Raw genomic sequence first — 15,641 nt, forward strand, 5'->3', positions numbered from 1 at the left:
CTGCCAACCCCCTTCTCCCCCGCCCCCGCCCGCCGTCCCACTCTGCCCCAAGCCACCCCCACCACCCCTCCTGCTTCCCAGCAGTGGCCTCCCTGCCTCAGGTTTCCCAACCAGCCCCAACCAATTCTCCATATGGCCCCCAGAGCCATCTTTCAAGGTGACACGTCCCTTCTCTGCTTAAGACCCCTTGATGACACCCACTGTCCTCAGGATGGCCCAAACTCCTCGGCAGAGCTTTGGGCCTGTCACGTCTGCTCCCCGCAGGACGCCTCTCCTCCTTGCGTAGCTGCCTGGCCTCGAGACAGGCAAGGTGCCTGCTGTTTCAAGCTTCAGTCACTCTTGGGAACGCTCTCCTTACTGTCTTGGCCTGCCCAGTGCTTAATGACAACATGCACCAACTTCTTCTCAGAGCTTTTACTTTGGGCTAAGTACTGTTCTACACCCTTACTGTAGATGTACTAGTTTAAGCCTCACGGCAACCCTCTACACAAGTCCTCTGTTGCCCCCAACTGACAGTTGAGGAATATGAAGAAGAAAGGCACTAAGAGATGTGCCCAAGGCCACGGGCAGGCTGGCTCCAGAGCACACACAACTGCAGTCCACTGTCCCCCATGTCATTTCTTCCATGGACCCTCTTGCTCCCACCCTTCTCTGTGCCCCTGACTATTCTCTGCATCCTTCTATTGCCATCTTTATTATATTATGTTGAATTATCTCTTTATGTCTATCTCTGCCTGCCAGGTCCCCATTGGAGGAGGACACCATGGTTTTCCATTTTTGTATCCTCGGTGCCTACATGGGGCCCTACATCATGTATTACTAAACGAGCCATGGCGAGGGGGCAGATGGATGACAGAGAAGCTGGTGGACGGTCTGTGGGCGGATAGATGTCTGGCCAGCTGGAGGTAAGGAAGTGAACTCTGGGGCCAGGTGGGAGGCAGATCCCGGACGATGGACGGGACCATCCTCAGGTGTGGGGGTGAATGCACGTAAGGAGTGCGGGCACCTGGCTTGATGCTGGACAGGTGTCTGGGAGGCCAGCGGGGCATCTGCAGAGGTGGGCCTGGAACGAAGACTGTCTTACCTTCTTACGCACCTGCTGCTCTTTAGCTGAATGGGCCTTCACGTGCTTTCGGAGGGAGCTGGGGTCCGTGTAGCGCTTGGAGCAGCCAGGGATCTGACAGGCGTACGGCTTCTGTAACATCAGAGGTGCAGAGGTGGGGTGAGTCAGGGCCATCTGCCAGGCCCCAAGGTCATACTGTGTGACCTGCAATTGGGAAGGGGCAGGCAGCAGGTTCACACCCTGTCCCTCCCTCTCTGTCCCCAGCCAGGAAGGATCCAACTCTGCCAGCCCTGCCCACAGCCTTGTAGTGAAGGAGGGGTTGTGTCTCCATTCTACTCTCGTGCTGGAACCTCAGGTAAGTTGCCTCCCATCTCTGAGCCTCACTCTTCTCCCTTGCAAAATGGGGCCAACTGAGTTCTAAGGATTCTCCCAGCTCTGACAGTGGCTCTGAGAAGAGTACACCCTTTGAGCCCACGGCTGCAGAGAAGGTGCGAGTGGACAAGGAGTACAGTGAGGTGGCGGCCTTGGAGAGGAAGAGGAGGGGCAGGGGAAGAGAGGGGACAGCACAGGGCCAAGCTGGAGTATGGCAGGGCCCCAGGCTGGGAGTGACTAATCACACCTTGTAGTGGGTCCAGAGATGCCAGACTGCTCTCTGGACCATGAGAAAACCAGATCCTCATTCTGATGATAACGGGAAGCTGGGGGAAGGTGGATCTCAGACACAGGCCTGGGGAGGCTGGGGGTCTGTGCCCTTTGTGTACTTCCTCTTAGGGGCCCCCACTGCTCATGTAGAACCAATCCATACCCTTTACCACCTCCCCTGTTCCCCTGTTCCTGCCTGGGCCTCATGCTGCTCTCCCTGCCTCCACTCTCCCCTCCCACCACAGCCAGAGAGCCTTTCTCACAGACCTGGCCATGCTCTCACCTTTGAAAAATCCTTCCATGGCTCCCTCGTGCCCTCGGACACAGCCCATCTCCCGGTACTGAGGGCGCGCTGTGACTTGGGCCTACTGAAATTCTCACCTCTCCTCCTGCCCCTGTCCTTGTGTGCCCACCCACCCAGCCCTCCTGGAATCTTCTTTCTGTCTCTACCTCCTGATCTTCCCAAGGGCACCACTGTGCACCCAGCAATTCTGGGTTTGTTCAGTGTCCTTCTCTACCAGGTGGTGCATTTCCTCGGGGGATAATCCCTTCGGATTCATCTCAGGTCCCAGGGACTGACCCAGGAAGTTGCTCCAACTGAATTCTGAGCTCTCCCTTAGGGGCTCCTGCTGAGGCTTGAAACAGTCCATCCCTAAGGCCTCCCTTTTTGACTATACCTAGTGGTCCTGATTTCTCAGGGCCCTCCGGCCTCTAGCAACTAGCAGGGAGGGTGTCTGCAGGATGTGGTGCCTCTCACATTAAGTACCGGGGACCACTATGTCCCTGTCAGACATGCCCATGTGGAACTGCCCCCCTCCCCCACCCCAGACCTCAGGCAACTCTGTCCCTGCTGGCCTGAGGACAGGCCAGTCCAACTGCAGACCCAGGGACCTCATGGGGAGGGGCAAGCAGAAAGAGATGACCATACCTTGGTGCTGCCACGGACAGTTGCCAGGTTAAAGAAACGGAGGAGAGCAAAAAGAAAGAGACAGTGAAGTGAGAGGCTTGCTGCGCTGAAAGGAAGGTGTGGGGCAGGAGGGTGGAGGGCACACTCAGACGTGCCCTCCCCAGCCGCGTGAGACAGACATGCTTGCACACACACACATGCGTGCACACACACACACACACACACATGCACACAACGCTATGGGCCTGCTCCCACCCCAACACATGCACGTACATACACAGAGACATTCTCTCTCGTGGGCCCTGCCCTGTCCTGCTCCAGGCCCCGTCCCCGGGGGATGCTGATACAAATCCACACGTTTTTGCCAAAAAGCAAACAAACAGAGCTCCGTGTGTGCAGGCGCGCTTGCCTGGAAAGGGCGCGAGGCCCATCTCTGTGTTTGTTTTTCCAGGGCCTGACGTGTGCAGAACATTCCTCCAGCCCCGCTCCTCCGTGAGCCCTCAGGAAACCCTGTGGCTGTCCCAAGCAGCAGCCAAGCCCCAGGCCTGGAGTCACTGCCCCAGCTCCGAAGCCTTGTTAGTAACAAGGACACTCGTGATGGTGTAGTAAGGACACAGTGCCACGGCCGAAGCACAGATGAGGAAACAGAGGCTGAAGCTTTGTCCAAGATCTCGCAGTAAGAGTGTGCCAGTGACACTCTGTTAGGAGGCCTCCTCTCGTCTGGGCAAAGGAGAGACCATCGCCCCCTGGGGCCGTGGCAGTCAGGACTGAAAGCCCACACTGAGTGCCTGGGGATGCGGCAGGGTTTGCTCAGCATTCAGTCAGCGAGTCAGAGGAGGGAAAGGAGGGACTCACATTTGCCGTGCAGACCGTGTGTCAAGCCTGTCTTTGTATCATTTCAGTTGATTCCCCTATGATGTAGGTGTTTGAGGAAATGGAGGCCTAGAGAGGCTAGGGGCATTTCTTCGAGCTCTGAGCCCAGGTGGAGGGCCAGAGTTAAAACCTGGCTGGCTCTCTCTAGTCTGTTCTTCCACTTTCCTGCCCGTGGGGAGAATCCTCCGATCTCTGGCGCCAGAGGGGAGCTGGGAACATGACAGGGTCCCTTCTGGAAAACAAGGCCCAGCCTGCATGGGCCTGACCCACTGGCCTCTGGGCTGTGGGTGCAGGGCTTGGCGGCTGTACCTATAGGCTTCCCCAGGACCTTTGGGGAGATGAAGGCCTGAGATAACCCCGTGGGCTCATTCTGGGCCTGACCTGACCTAGTCCTCAGAGCTCTGTTCACACACCAAGTGGGGGCCAGAGGCCTGTTGCTTTGGGGCTGGGTCCAGGAAATGCAGCAGGAGGGAGGGAGGAAGGGAGTAAGTCAGAGTAGGTGACCCTGAGAGGCCTGGAGGGACATTACTCAGGCTGGGGGTGGGGCGTGCAGAGAGGCCTGGTGCTGTGGGTGCTGCCTTGTGGTCTCTGGGAGATGTAACCAGGAGACTTGGGCACAAACTGTGCCCCTCAGGACCTGGGTGGGGGCCATGGGCCCCAGGGGCTGGGCTTGTGAGAAGGCAATGAAGGCAGGGGTTTGTTAGAATGCCTCCTCCCTTGTGTCTCCAACAAAGCCTGTGATAATGCAGCCTGAGAGGGGAGGGGTGGAGAGAAGGGTCGGGTTCAGCCGGGGACAGGGCTCCTCCTTCCTACCCTGTCCCTTGTACTCCATTCCACCTCTCCAGGGTGGCCGATACACTGGCTTTTCCAGCAAGGGCCACTGGACTCTGCCACTTAGGAGCTGCGTGACAGTCTGTGACTTCACGTGAGTCTCAGTTTCCTTGCAAAATGACGATAATGGCCCTTACCTTGTGGGTTGTTGCCAACATTAAACTCGAGGAGAGCGTACGTGATACTGATTGTGAAGAAAATGTATAGAACATTCTGCCCAGGGCCTGGCTGGGACCCAAAACACTGAGCTCCCTATGTTTTCTGCCACCCCCTTCCCCACCATCTTCTTTGGGTCTTGGCTTTCCCAGCTTATTCACATCCAAATAAAGGGTTTGGATCAGAGGGCCTCCAGCTCTGACCGCTGTTGTCTTGTGGCCTCCAACTTACCCTGGAGGGGTTAGTCGGCCTTGTGGGCCTCTGTTTCCTCATCTGTGTATCTGGTACTAGACAGGCTGGGCCGGATGGCCACTCGGGTCTCCCAGCCCCCGACCAGTAGAGCTCCCCAAACATCTGCCCAAAGAGCACAGGTACATGGACTCCGGCTGTGGAACAATCTCCTGCTGTACATGGGGGCTGGGCTCCTACCAGGCTGCACACACACCCTCACACAGGCCCTGTAAGAGGGGTGTGAGGCCCAGCTCGGGGCACTGAACCTCCTGGAGCCCTGCTTCCTCCATCTGTCAAATGGCATAGTGACTGACTGGCCTGGTCAGTATGAGATGGTGGACACGATGTTCTAGAAAGTGCTCTGTTAACCTCTGAGGTCTGTAGGCATGGGAGAAAACGGGGAGACTGACCCTGATAGAGCTGCAGGTTGTCACAGTTCGGCCCAAACAAGGGAAAGGGGGTGGACATATAGGTATCTGGGGACCAGAATTAGAGTCTCAGGCCCTGCTCACTTCAACCCCTCACCCACCACGCTCAGGGGGTAAAGAACAGCTCTGGAGAGGCTCTGGACTGTCTGCACGGAGGGCGTGGGGTGGGCGGAGCGGGGAAGGCCTGCTCTGGGGCTGGCTGACAGGCCCGGGGAGAGGAAGAGGGTGGTGAGCCCACTCTCTCCGTGGGGACATGCCTGGCCATTGGTGCCTGGGCCAGTATCCACAGACTAAAGCAGTGGTTCTCAACTGGGGGAGAGTTTGCTTCCTCCTCCCCAGGATATCTGGCAATGTTGAGAGACATCTGCTACAACTGGGAGAGGGAAAGTTGCTCCTGCCTGTCTAGTGGCTGGACGCCAGGGATACTACTAACTGTCCTACAAGGATGAGACTTCCCTCTCCCTGCATGCCGTCATCCCGCCCAGAATGCCCAGCGCTCGGGACGAAGGCAGGGTTTCTGCGAGGACCCTGGGTGCTACCCTGCATCAGACGAGTGAGGGACTGTGCACGCCTCCCACACCCCTTCCCCCTCGGCCTCTGCCCTCGGGCCTACCGTGTCAAGGTGGGTGCGCTGGTGCTTGGCACGGTCGCTGGAGTTGCTGAAGGCCTTCTGGCAGCCTGGGTGCTGGCACAGGTATGGCTTCTCACCCGTGTGGCTCCGCAGGTGAATCTTGAGGTTCTCCAGCCGTGAGAAGGCCTTGCTGCAGCCTTCGAACTGCAGGAGAGGCTGGTGAGGGGCGTTCCGCAGCCCCCGGAGTGCCCACTACTCAGCCTGGAAATGGCCCCCCATCTCCTCTGGCCCCAGTCCTGCCCAAGGCCTCCAGGTGCCCTGTTTCAGCTCCCCGTGAAGTGATCAGGACCCAGACTATATCTGGGAAGCCCTGGTGGGTCCAGAAAAAGTACTCCCCTGACTTAGAGATGGCTCCCGGTGCTAGAAAAGAAAGCGGTCTTTCCAACTCTGGATCTGGAAGGATCCCAGTGGCATGTGGAAAGGACACACGGCTGTTGGCAACCCTGAACGGACAGACAGGACAGCAGGTGCAGACAACCCGCATTCGGAACCTAAGGCCTCGATTTGAGTGGGGCTCTGTCCCAGTGAGGCTTTGGGCAGTGCCTGTCCCTTGACCCACCCTGTCCCTTATTTCTTTGCCTACAGACTCGAGACCCTGTGGCCACCACCCAGGGCTGATATGAGGGCCTCAGGGTGGGGGGACGATGACTGTCAAAGGGCTTTGTCCACCTGGAGTGCGGCATCGGTGCTGATTGCTGTCAGAGTAACAACCGTATGTGTAAACTCAGGGTCTTTGATTTATCATTTGGCTATTTGTCCAGTGCCCACCATGTACCAGGCCCCATGCTGGGCGGTGGGCATGCAGCGGGTACAGCACAGACCTAGCGATGCCCTTGGCCGGAGTGGGGATGGACAGCAACAAATGCACCGCCTCCTCCCATGGCTCAGGCTGCCCCATCTCCGTCCCACAGCCTCTGTCCACCTCCCGTCTGCCACCCCAGAATCCTCTAACTGCTCACTCCTCCCCATGTGACCACCCGAGGTCTCTGAGGTAACAACAGGACCCCGCTGCTCCGCCTGAGGCCCTGGGATGCCTGAGTGGCTCAGTTAAGTGTCCGACTTCAGCTCAGGTCATGATCTCACAGTTTGTGGGTTTGAGCCCTGAGTCGGGCTCTGCACTGACAGCTCAGAGCCTGGAGCCTGTTTCTGATTCTGTCTCTCTCTCTCAAAAATAAATAAACGTTAAAAAAAAAATGTTAAGCCCTGCACCCTCCACACCTTCCTGCCCCTCCCGACTCCCACCCACACCCTCAAATGGCAGGAGCCCACCGGGCAATCTCAAGCCTTAGATCACACAAGTTGCTTCCACCACAGCCCCGACGCCTCTCCTGGATGCACACCCACCGTGTGTCCTGCTATAGCTGCATGGGAGTGTGATTCTCAATGTGTCAGGAACTTTCATGGCCCTGGGCCTTTGCTTGAGCTGTTCCCTGGGCCTGGAATGCCTTTCCCTCCCTCACTCATCTTGCAGACGTCTACTAGAGGCGCTAAGCACTACCTCCTCTGAGAAGCTTCCCCAACCTCCGTGGCCCCTCCTTGGTCACACCCTGAGCTTAGGGGTTAGAAGATTTTTGCTGCACACTCACTTCTCACCATGCCTCTAGGCTGAGGGTTTGGGAGTTCCTTTGACGGCAGGGCTGGCATCTCATTCACGGGACAAAGGGTGGGTTAGAAACTTGAGCCAATGGGAGCACGAACAGAAATTCCCAGGCCTGGGGACGTACGTGCCCTTGTGAGTGCACCCCCTTCCCTCCAGTGTCCATCGAAGTACCCTGATACCTGTGCCCTATGTCTGTGTCACGCCCACATACACTAGCCCAGCCCTGTCCTAACCCCATACCCGCGGAACCTCCCAGAGCTGAGTCCCAGGCTGGGGTGCGGCAAGCAGCTATCGGGGTAGAACCCCCGAGGTGGGACCAGAGGTAGTAGCAGTAGGTGGGGAGAGGTTGCTGTCCCATCAAGACTGTTCCAGGGTGAGGATGCTTCAGGTACCACGGCAGAATAACACCCCCATGAGGCCAGCACCCAGACATGCCAGGGACCTTGAGGTCATGGGGGCTCTGTCTGCAGCTGCCTAGGTCCACTCGGTCCTCCCCATTCAAGCACCGCACAGATAGCCCACAGAGGCAGAGAGAGGAGGATGGCACACTTGTGGGTTCACACCTATGTGCACCCTCTCTGTTGGGCCCAGGATTGTCACCAGGGTGACCTCGTATCCCTCCACAGCCCTAGGGGCAAATATTCCTCTCCTCCTGCCAGGAGGTGGGGCTCAGGGGACCAGCACAGCAGTCATAGACACCGCTCTGCCGTGGGACAACCTGGGCTTGTGTCCTGGCTGCTCAACTCCCTGAGTGCTCCGGGAGGAGTCCCTCCAAGCCTTCGAGCCTCAGTTTCCTCATCTGTAAAACTAGGTGAGTCCTTCCAACTGTGGAAGGTGGCTGTGCGGGTGAAATGAAAGAGTGCCAGGTTAAGTGTTTAGCTCAGCACCAAGTCCCCACCTAGTGTTGTCACTGCTGCTCCCATTCAAGGTCACCAAGCAGGTAAGCAGCAGGTGGCATTCTGCTGGGGTGGCGTCTCCCGGGCCTGCCCCTCTGTAGAGTGGAAGGGTGTGTGTGTGTGTGTGTGGCATGGTGGGCTCCCGCATCTCCCCATGTCCCGTTTCCACTTCTCACTCCTTCACCCCTTACCTTGCTCCCCATCCTCCTCCTCTGGCCTGGCAGCTTGGACTAACCATCCCATCACACCCTGTGCTTTCAAACCCCTTGGCTCAGGTGTAGGGGGCGGTTAGCCTGGGCTTGGGGCCTGGAGCAGCATGGGGACTGGGGAACAGGATGGGGGCTTGAGGGGCAGGTGTCCAGGGCTGTCCTGGTTCCACTTCTACAGGAGCGTATGCATCCTGGACAGGTCTGTCTCCCCTTGTCTCTCTACCCTGGGGATCCAGGATCTGGAAGCCTAAAGCTGAAGCCTGCCCATCTGAGTTTCCTATGAGCCCCTCCCTGCTGCCTTACAGCCAGCGGCCTCACCAGACACCCCTACGGCCCTTCCCGCTCTGTGAGTCTATTTCTACGCTGCACATTTAGGTGGGTCACCTCCACTCAAGACTCTCTAGGGCTCATCATGCTTTCTCACAGCCAGCCAATCCCCTTAGCATTGGAGGTCTTCTAGGGTCTGATGCCACACAGCCTGGGGTGAAGTGTCCAGACTTGGAAAGCAGAAAGTCCAGCAAGTCAGCGCCCCCCTCTGTGCCTCAGTGTCTTTCTCGGTAAAACGAAGACAGAAACCAGCTCACGGAGTTGGTTGTGGGGTGAGACGATGTGCATGTGTGCATGACACACAGGACATACTCTGTAAATGTCATCACTGTTATTGTGGTGGTGATTCTTTCTATCTTGCCCTCAGAAAAAAACACCAGCCTAGGTCAGGTTTTACCATGGCAACCCCATGTGGTGTCCTTTGGGTGCCAGCAACAGCCTCTAATGAGAGCAAGGGAGCCTTTTGGGGGTGGGAATGGCCCGATGGGGCCCCATCTACTGGCCGTGTGGGGGCTGGGAGGTCAGCATGGAGAGGTGCCCCACCACTGTTGTGTTGTGGGGGTGCAGATGCTGCTGGAATAGACACACGCGTCTTGTAGCAGAAGGGTCCTGTAGCATGGGTCTTGGCTTTGTTTCTGGCTTTGAGCTTTGGTTTCCCTGAGTGGGGTGGAAGATTGGTCCTAAGGCAATGCCACTGTGACCCAAGGATGTAAGGATGCTTCCATGGGGTCTGTCCCCCAGGGGGTACACACAAGGGCCTTCCTGACATTCCTCCCACAGCACTCTGGTCCCCTGGGGTTCGAAGGCAGACTTTACCCTGGACAGACAGACCCCTTCCTCCCGGCTGTCAATGTTGAGGTATACAACCCTGCAGAGCAGACCTCCTGGGGCATCCCTCATCCTGTTGCAAGGGGGGCACAGGGAGAACTGTCCCTACTGTACCAGAAGGGCCAAGCCACAGTCAGAACCGCCCTCTCTCGCAGAAAGAAGGGACTCCTCAATCTTCAACCCGAGGTTAGCAGGTCGGACAGACCCCCTGACTCTGAAAGTTGTTCATGCACCCCATCCACCTGCCCCCGACCTTATCACTCACCCTCACTGCTGGTATCCCATCTGCACCTGCCCAGGCTTCCACCTATTCACTTCTGGAATTCACTCTCATCCTCTCATCTTTTTGCACATTGATTCATATCCTCTGCCTCACTCAGCTGCCCCTTTGTGCCTGGCGGCACGCTGGGAGCTGAGACTTCAGGGCAAAGAAGACCACAAAAGACCCATAAGTCCAAAAGAAAGACATGTATTCAGCCCCAAGAAGGGGTTAATCTCAGGGGGCTTCTAGCTGGGGAGGTCGGGGGTCACTAAAGCCTTCTTGGAGGAGCCGGGACTTGACGCCCAGGCAGGGTTTGGACAAACAGGGTGGGAAGCACAGGGAGACTGGGAGGGGTGCTGAATATTCTGGAGATTAAGGGGAGCAGGGAAGGAGAGGTGGAAGTAGAAATGGGAATTCGGGGGCTCCCTTCATTCCCACCCATGCAGTGGTGATCCATTCTAGAGCAGGTAAGTTTAGGGATTTTTCAATCCCATTAAGACACCACAGAAACTGCCCTGTGCACTCACTGATGTGGCCCAGAAAATGGGGTGGCCCGAGGCTATTCACTGGAGGGACTCCGGTGCCACTGCTGCTGGCTAGAATCCCCACTAACTGGACCTCCCACCTTCCACCTAGATGCCTGAGCCAGGAACCTGTTCCCTCCTCCCTGGTCGCTGTATCTGATCAGTCACCAGGTCAGGGAAATGCCACCTCTTAAGCCATCTTTCACGTGCACCCTCTTCTCTTCTTCGCTGCCCCGCTGCCCTGGTCCACACCCCCAGCATTTCTCACCCAGGTGACTGAACTAGCCACCATCTTGCCTCCTGCCCCTCCTCTCTCAACTCATTCCCACAGGATATCTGGGATCTAGAACGAAAACTGAAGCCCACAGGTCTGTCCCAGTCCCTCCCTGCTCAAACCCTGCACGGGTTCCCTAGTGCCTGGGGAGTACAAATCCTCTCCACGGCATCCCAGCTGGTGTGATCTGGTCCCCGGTGACAGTTTGGTGGTGCCCGCCCCCTCCAACTCCCACCTCCAAACCGGCGTGTTTCAGTATCAGAGCGGCCTGGATGCAAATCCACACTTCCCAGCTGGATGGCCTTGGGCAAGTTCACTTCATTCTGCCGGAGCCCAGATTTTTCATCCATAAGTGGGGGCATCACTCGGGCACACCTGGGCACACAGTAGGTGGGTGGTCTCCGTGAACCACAGGGTGCATGCAGCATTCCGTCTTATTTGGGGTGAATGTGAAACACACCAGCTCAAATAACCAAACACACAACACATTTATCTGGCCAGAAACAAAGGCTCACACGCCATGGGCAGCAGAGAGGGTAGCTGCTGTGGACAGGAGGTACAAAGAGAGGGGAGAAGAAACAGAAAGGACTTTTGTCTAAAAAATGCAAAGAAATGGGTGTTAGGGATTTCTTCTTTACTTTATGATGCATAAACGTAAAATATATCGTAAGACAAAACAGGTGAATTCAGAATGATGTAAGTGACTGGGGGACACCCTCTCGGACACCTACCAAGGGCCGGCTGCTGTGTGTGTCTCACGGGCTGTGTCATTTAATCATGACAACATGCTGTGCTGATAAGCCTCCTTCTTAGCCCCCCTGTGCAGATGAGAAAACTGAGGCTCAGAATGATGACACCACTGGCTCAACTCACAGCTGGTAACCGGCGGAGCTGGGGTCTGATCTCGATGGTTGATGTGCCAGTCTGTCCCTATGTGTCCCTAAACACTCTGGCCATTGCCTCAGGAGTAAAGCACCAACCACGGGGTTGCACTCAGCAGCTATTACTAGGATTTCCAGCTGGGCCCACATCCTGGGTTCCAGTCCCAGGCAAAGGCCAGGCCCGGCCCAGGATGTAGAGCCGACGCTGGGAGAGGAGGACGCCCTCCAAGAGAGGAGATACCACCGCACAAAAAGGAAAAACAAGGCGGCAGAGCAGAGAAGAAAGAGCACAGAGCACAGAGTCTTGAAAGGCCCAGTTTCCACATGTGGGGCGTGTTACAAGAGAAGATTAAAATAACGGGGGAAAATACCCCGGGAACCGTGAAGCCCTAGACCATCTGGAGTTTTATAGTAACAGGCAGGGGAGAATCAGAACCTAATTGAAAAAAGTCCACTGCAATCCATTACCGCTGCGTGCAGCTCACAGAACCAAGGGCAGGAGATGAAAGACGGGGGAGCCATCCCAGGAGCCGGGGAGGCCGAGCCAAAGGGCCCTTTAAGTTCTGGCTGGGAGTGGGGGGAGGGCACTGGGTCAGTTGTCAGAATCTGCAGGCCTGGGCTCACCTCACTCAACAATCTGCCCTCTCTGAGCCTCGCCCTCATCTGTCGAATGGCTAAGCAAGATCACTCAGGGAAGCCCCAGGACGGTGCCAGACACACCTCTGGTGCTGAGCACGACAGTTCTCTCCCTCTGGCCCCTGGGGAAGGAGGAAGAGTGCCGTTCCACATGTAGGGCAACCCGCCGCATGCCACAGACCCCAAGGTCGTGCAGACAGAGGCTTGTTCCCGGGGGCTCCACCACCGAGAGTCACCAACTTGGGCAAATTGTGTCCCATCCCTGCCCCCATTTCTCTCCTCTCTAAAACGGGGCTGCCACTAACTACTGTTGCAACTGGCACACGGTAGGCGTCTAGCGAACGTCAAGTTTCCTCGCTGTCGCTGTTGTGGCCCGAAGAGGAGCGAGGGCCTGGTTTCTCATGCTCTGGCTAAGAATCTGGACGCAAAGGGCAAGGAGGGAGTTTTGGGGGAACAGGGCATGGGTGGGGGCAGGGGAGGAAATGCCTCCACTTTTGGCATTTGCCAGTGACTTGCTTCTAAACAAACACATTTCTGGTTTAAGGGTAAAATATATTGGGTTACAACAGTCTGGCAGGCCATTCGGGGATCAACTTCTCATTTTTGTGCAAACTTTTAACTTACTTTATAACAATGATTTGGATGTGCAGTGCCAGATTCTTCTCCAAGATGTCAAATAATTCTGTGTTTGGCCAGCTTGAAAGGCCAGCCAGCCGGGAGCTGAGGTCTACTCCTCACTCCCGCAGCCCTGCAGGGGACTCTGGCCCCGAGGTTACTGTCCTATGAGGCCCTCTGGGGTTTCCATGGAAGTCTCTTCAGAGCCTGTGCTTCGCCAGTCCTCAGGGGGTCCGGGCAAGAAGGGGAGGAACAGATATGGAAGGATCCCTGGGAGGTGAGGCTGGAGGGCCAGCCTGGACTCTGTGCGCTGTGAGCCCACAAGGGTCTGGTCTAGCTTTGGGCATGCAGTGCCGTCTGAATAAATGAAGGAGTGGGCAGATGTGTGTACGAGGGAGACTATGACCCTAACAGCAGCTATCACATTTACTCTGTACCTGGGACTGGGCCAAACTCTTCCTAAATACGATCTCCTTTGTCCCATTAGGACAGTGTACCAACCCCCCCCCCCCCACCTCATTATACAGGCAGAAACAAAGGCCCAGAGAGTTTAGGGGTCAGATTCCCAGAGCTCATGAGGGAGGGAGCCTGGGTTTCCCTCCAGCGCCTGAGCTCTGTGCCCTGGGCCAGCCAGGACTGAGATCCGAGATCCGAGGCTGGGGCGGCGGGGGGGGGGGGGGGGGGGGGGGGGGGGGGTCTCTTCACAACTGCTCAGCTCTCTGCGTCTTCGTAATCATCCAGAGAGGCGGCAGGGCGGGTGGGGGTGGGGGGCGTGGCACACAAAAGGCAAAGGGAGACTGGGCCAGAGGCACCACGGCTCTCCAGGTTTCCAAGGGGGGATGAGGGCTGCAGACCCCTTGTCTTTCCTCACCAGGACTGCACTGGAGGCTCTTGGCTGAGAACTCTCCTATAGAAGGTCTCTGGGCCAGAAGCAGGTTCTTATTCCCAGGCAGCAAGGGCCAAGAGGACTATGCCACCCCTCCAGGCGGGATAGGAGAAGCGAAGGGGCTCAGAGTCTGCTTGCGTAGACAGGTGGGATCTGGGGAAGCTCCCGGTGTCAAGAGGAGGCCAGACATCATTGGAGATGCGGAAAGAGGCCCTACTAGGGGCCAGGGGCCAGCAGAAGGAGACAGCACGGAATGGTTAGCACACGCACACGCACCAAGCCCCCAGCCGCAGACCTGGAGACACACACACACACACACACACACACACACACACACACACACACACATTCTGCCTGATACCTCCCCTTCCAACCAAGCTCCACATCAAAGACACAGAACCCAGGACACCAACACACAGCACCGATTTAAACACATGGCCACACAAACACGACTCATGTCACAGAGACGCAGAGGCCAGCACATACACGCTCACACATGAACCAAGGACCGAGCTCCAGGCCCCACCACAGGCTCAAACGTACAACCCCCCCAGACCCCAGACATACTGGCAGACAACCCCACACATAGCACAACACATGCAGGAACCGGCCCATATCTCGGCACAGGATGGCCTCATGATGGTTTGTGCGCACAGGGAGAAGACACTCACCCAGAGACAACATCCAGAAAGTCTTCCAAGAGGTCAGTAGATAAAGACATGCCCTCATACCATCTTAACACCCAACCCAGCCAGTCCTGTGGACACTCCCACTCCCACACGCCTCTCTCCACGGCTCTAGGCAGCCCTCAGGGGCCCACCATATCTCCCAACTTTCCCGTGGCAGCTGGACGGACTGGCTTGGCTTTGGGGAGGGCACACATGACCTTAAAGAACCCTAAGACAAGGCCAAGAACGCCCTCTGGCTGTGCTGACCTCTAGCCCAATGCTCCCTCCTCCTCCCCGTGCTCAGCCACAAGCCACACCTTCCTGCCTCCAGGCCTTTGGCAATGCAGTGTCCTCTTCACATGAGGTCCATCTACTTGCCTGTCTCGTCCTCCCTGTCTTCTAAGGCTTTGGCTCAAGGCTCACGCCTGCTCCTCTCCCCAGTCTTTCCCTAACCCTCCCTGTTTCCGCCCTTCTCTGAGCACCTGGGACTGAGTTCTGCCGGGCCGCCATCCTGGTGCTGAGGCCAGGACTGCCCGCCTCTCACTGCTCACCCTTGGTGCAGACACCACACATGCCCTGGGGCCTTGCCTGCTGCTGGGCCCGGTGTCTAGAAACTCGCCCCCCAGGAGGGGAGGCAGGCAGGCACAGGCCAGAGAGCCACATGCAGCCGACCCCATCTCCACGGCCAACCACCAAGCAGGAGTGCCTGGTCCCCTTTACTGAGGTGACACCTTTGCAGACGGCTGCAGTGTCCAACTGGAAGAGCTGCTTCGGGAGGAGGAGGGAGAGGGACCACGGTGAACAAAAGGATCCTTTCCAGCCATCAGCTCCAAACCCCACCGCCTTCCCCCAAATAAGCTCGAGCCCCGGTCTGGGCAGGATATCTCCCCACCACCAGCACAGCTGGGGTTCAGGGCCGGTTCCTCTTCCTGCTGGCCCCTGTGAGGCTCAGTGTTCCCACTGCAAAATGGGGTGACGCTCCTGGCCTGAGATGCATGTGATGGACGTCAGAATGCCATGCCCTTGGTACTGAATACAGGACAGGTGCTCAGGAATGTTAGTCCCCTTTTTGGCTCCTCTCTCAAATTCCAAACAGCAACAGCAGGGATGGGTCCAGATGCGAAAACATCAGGGTCTGAAGACCCGAGGCCGACTATGTAATCTTAGACCAGTCACTTGCCTTCCCTGGGCTTAATCACCCCAAGGCTGCCTGCCCAGGACGGGTGGGACAGTGGGCGTGAATGTGCACCAGGGTCATACAGGTGGCAGCAGC

The 15,641-nt window shown here is 57.1% G+C and overlaps 1 protein-coding gene across 3 annotated transcripts in view; it reads right to left on the minus strand.

The window, feature by feature from the left end:
* The window catches only part of GLIS1 (GLIS family zinc finger 1), a 230,419-nt gene that overhangs the window by 16,178 nt on the left and 198,600 nt on the right, over positions 1-15,641 (minus strand). For 2 of the 3 annotated variants that reach the window (XM_086717036.1, XM_086717038.1), the window contains 2 exons: positions 5,745-5,906; positions 1,085-1,195 (listed from right to left, as the gene is read on the minus strand). In XM_086717036.1, coding sequence (XP_086573162.1) covers positions 1,085-1,195; positions 5,745-5,906 — 273 coding nt within the window. The remainder of the gene's footprint in view (positions 1-1,084; positions 1,196-5,744; positions 5,907-15,641) is intronic. The other variant, XM_086717037.1, reaches the window with a different exon arrangement.

This window comes from Puma concolor, chromosome C1 (assembly GCF_028749965.1).
Source record: "Puma concolor isolate L17-30 chromosome C1, mPumCon1.1.hap2, whole genome shotgun sequence".
Lineage (NCBI taxonomy): Eukaryota > Metazoa > Chordata > Mammalia > Carnivora > Felidae > Puma > Puma concolor.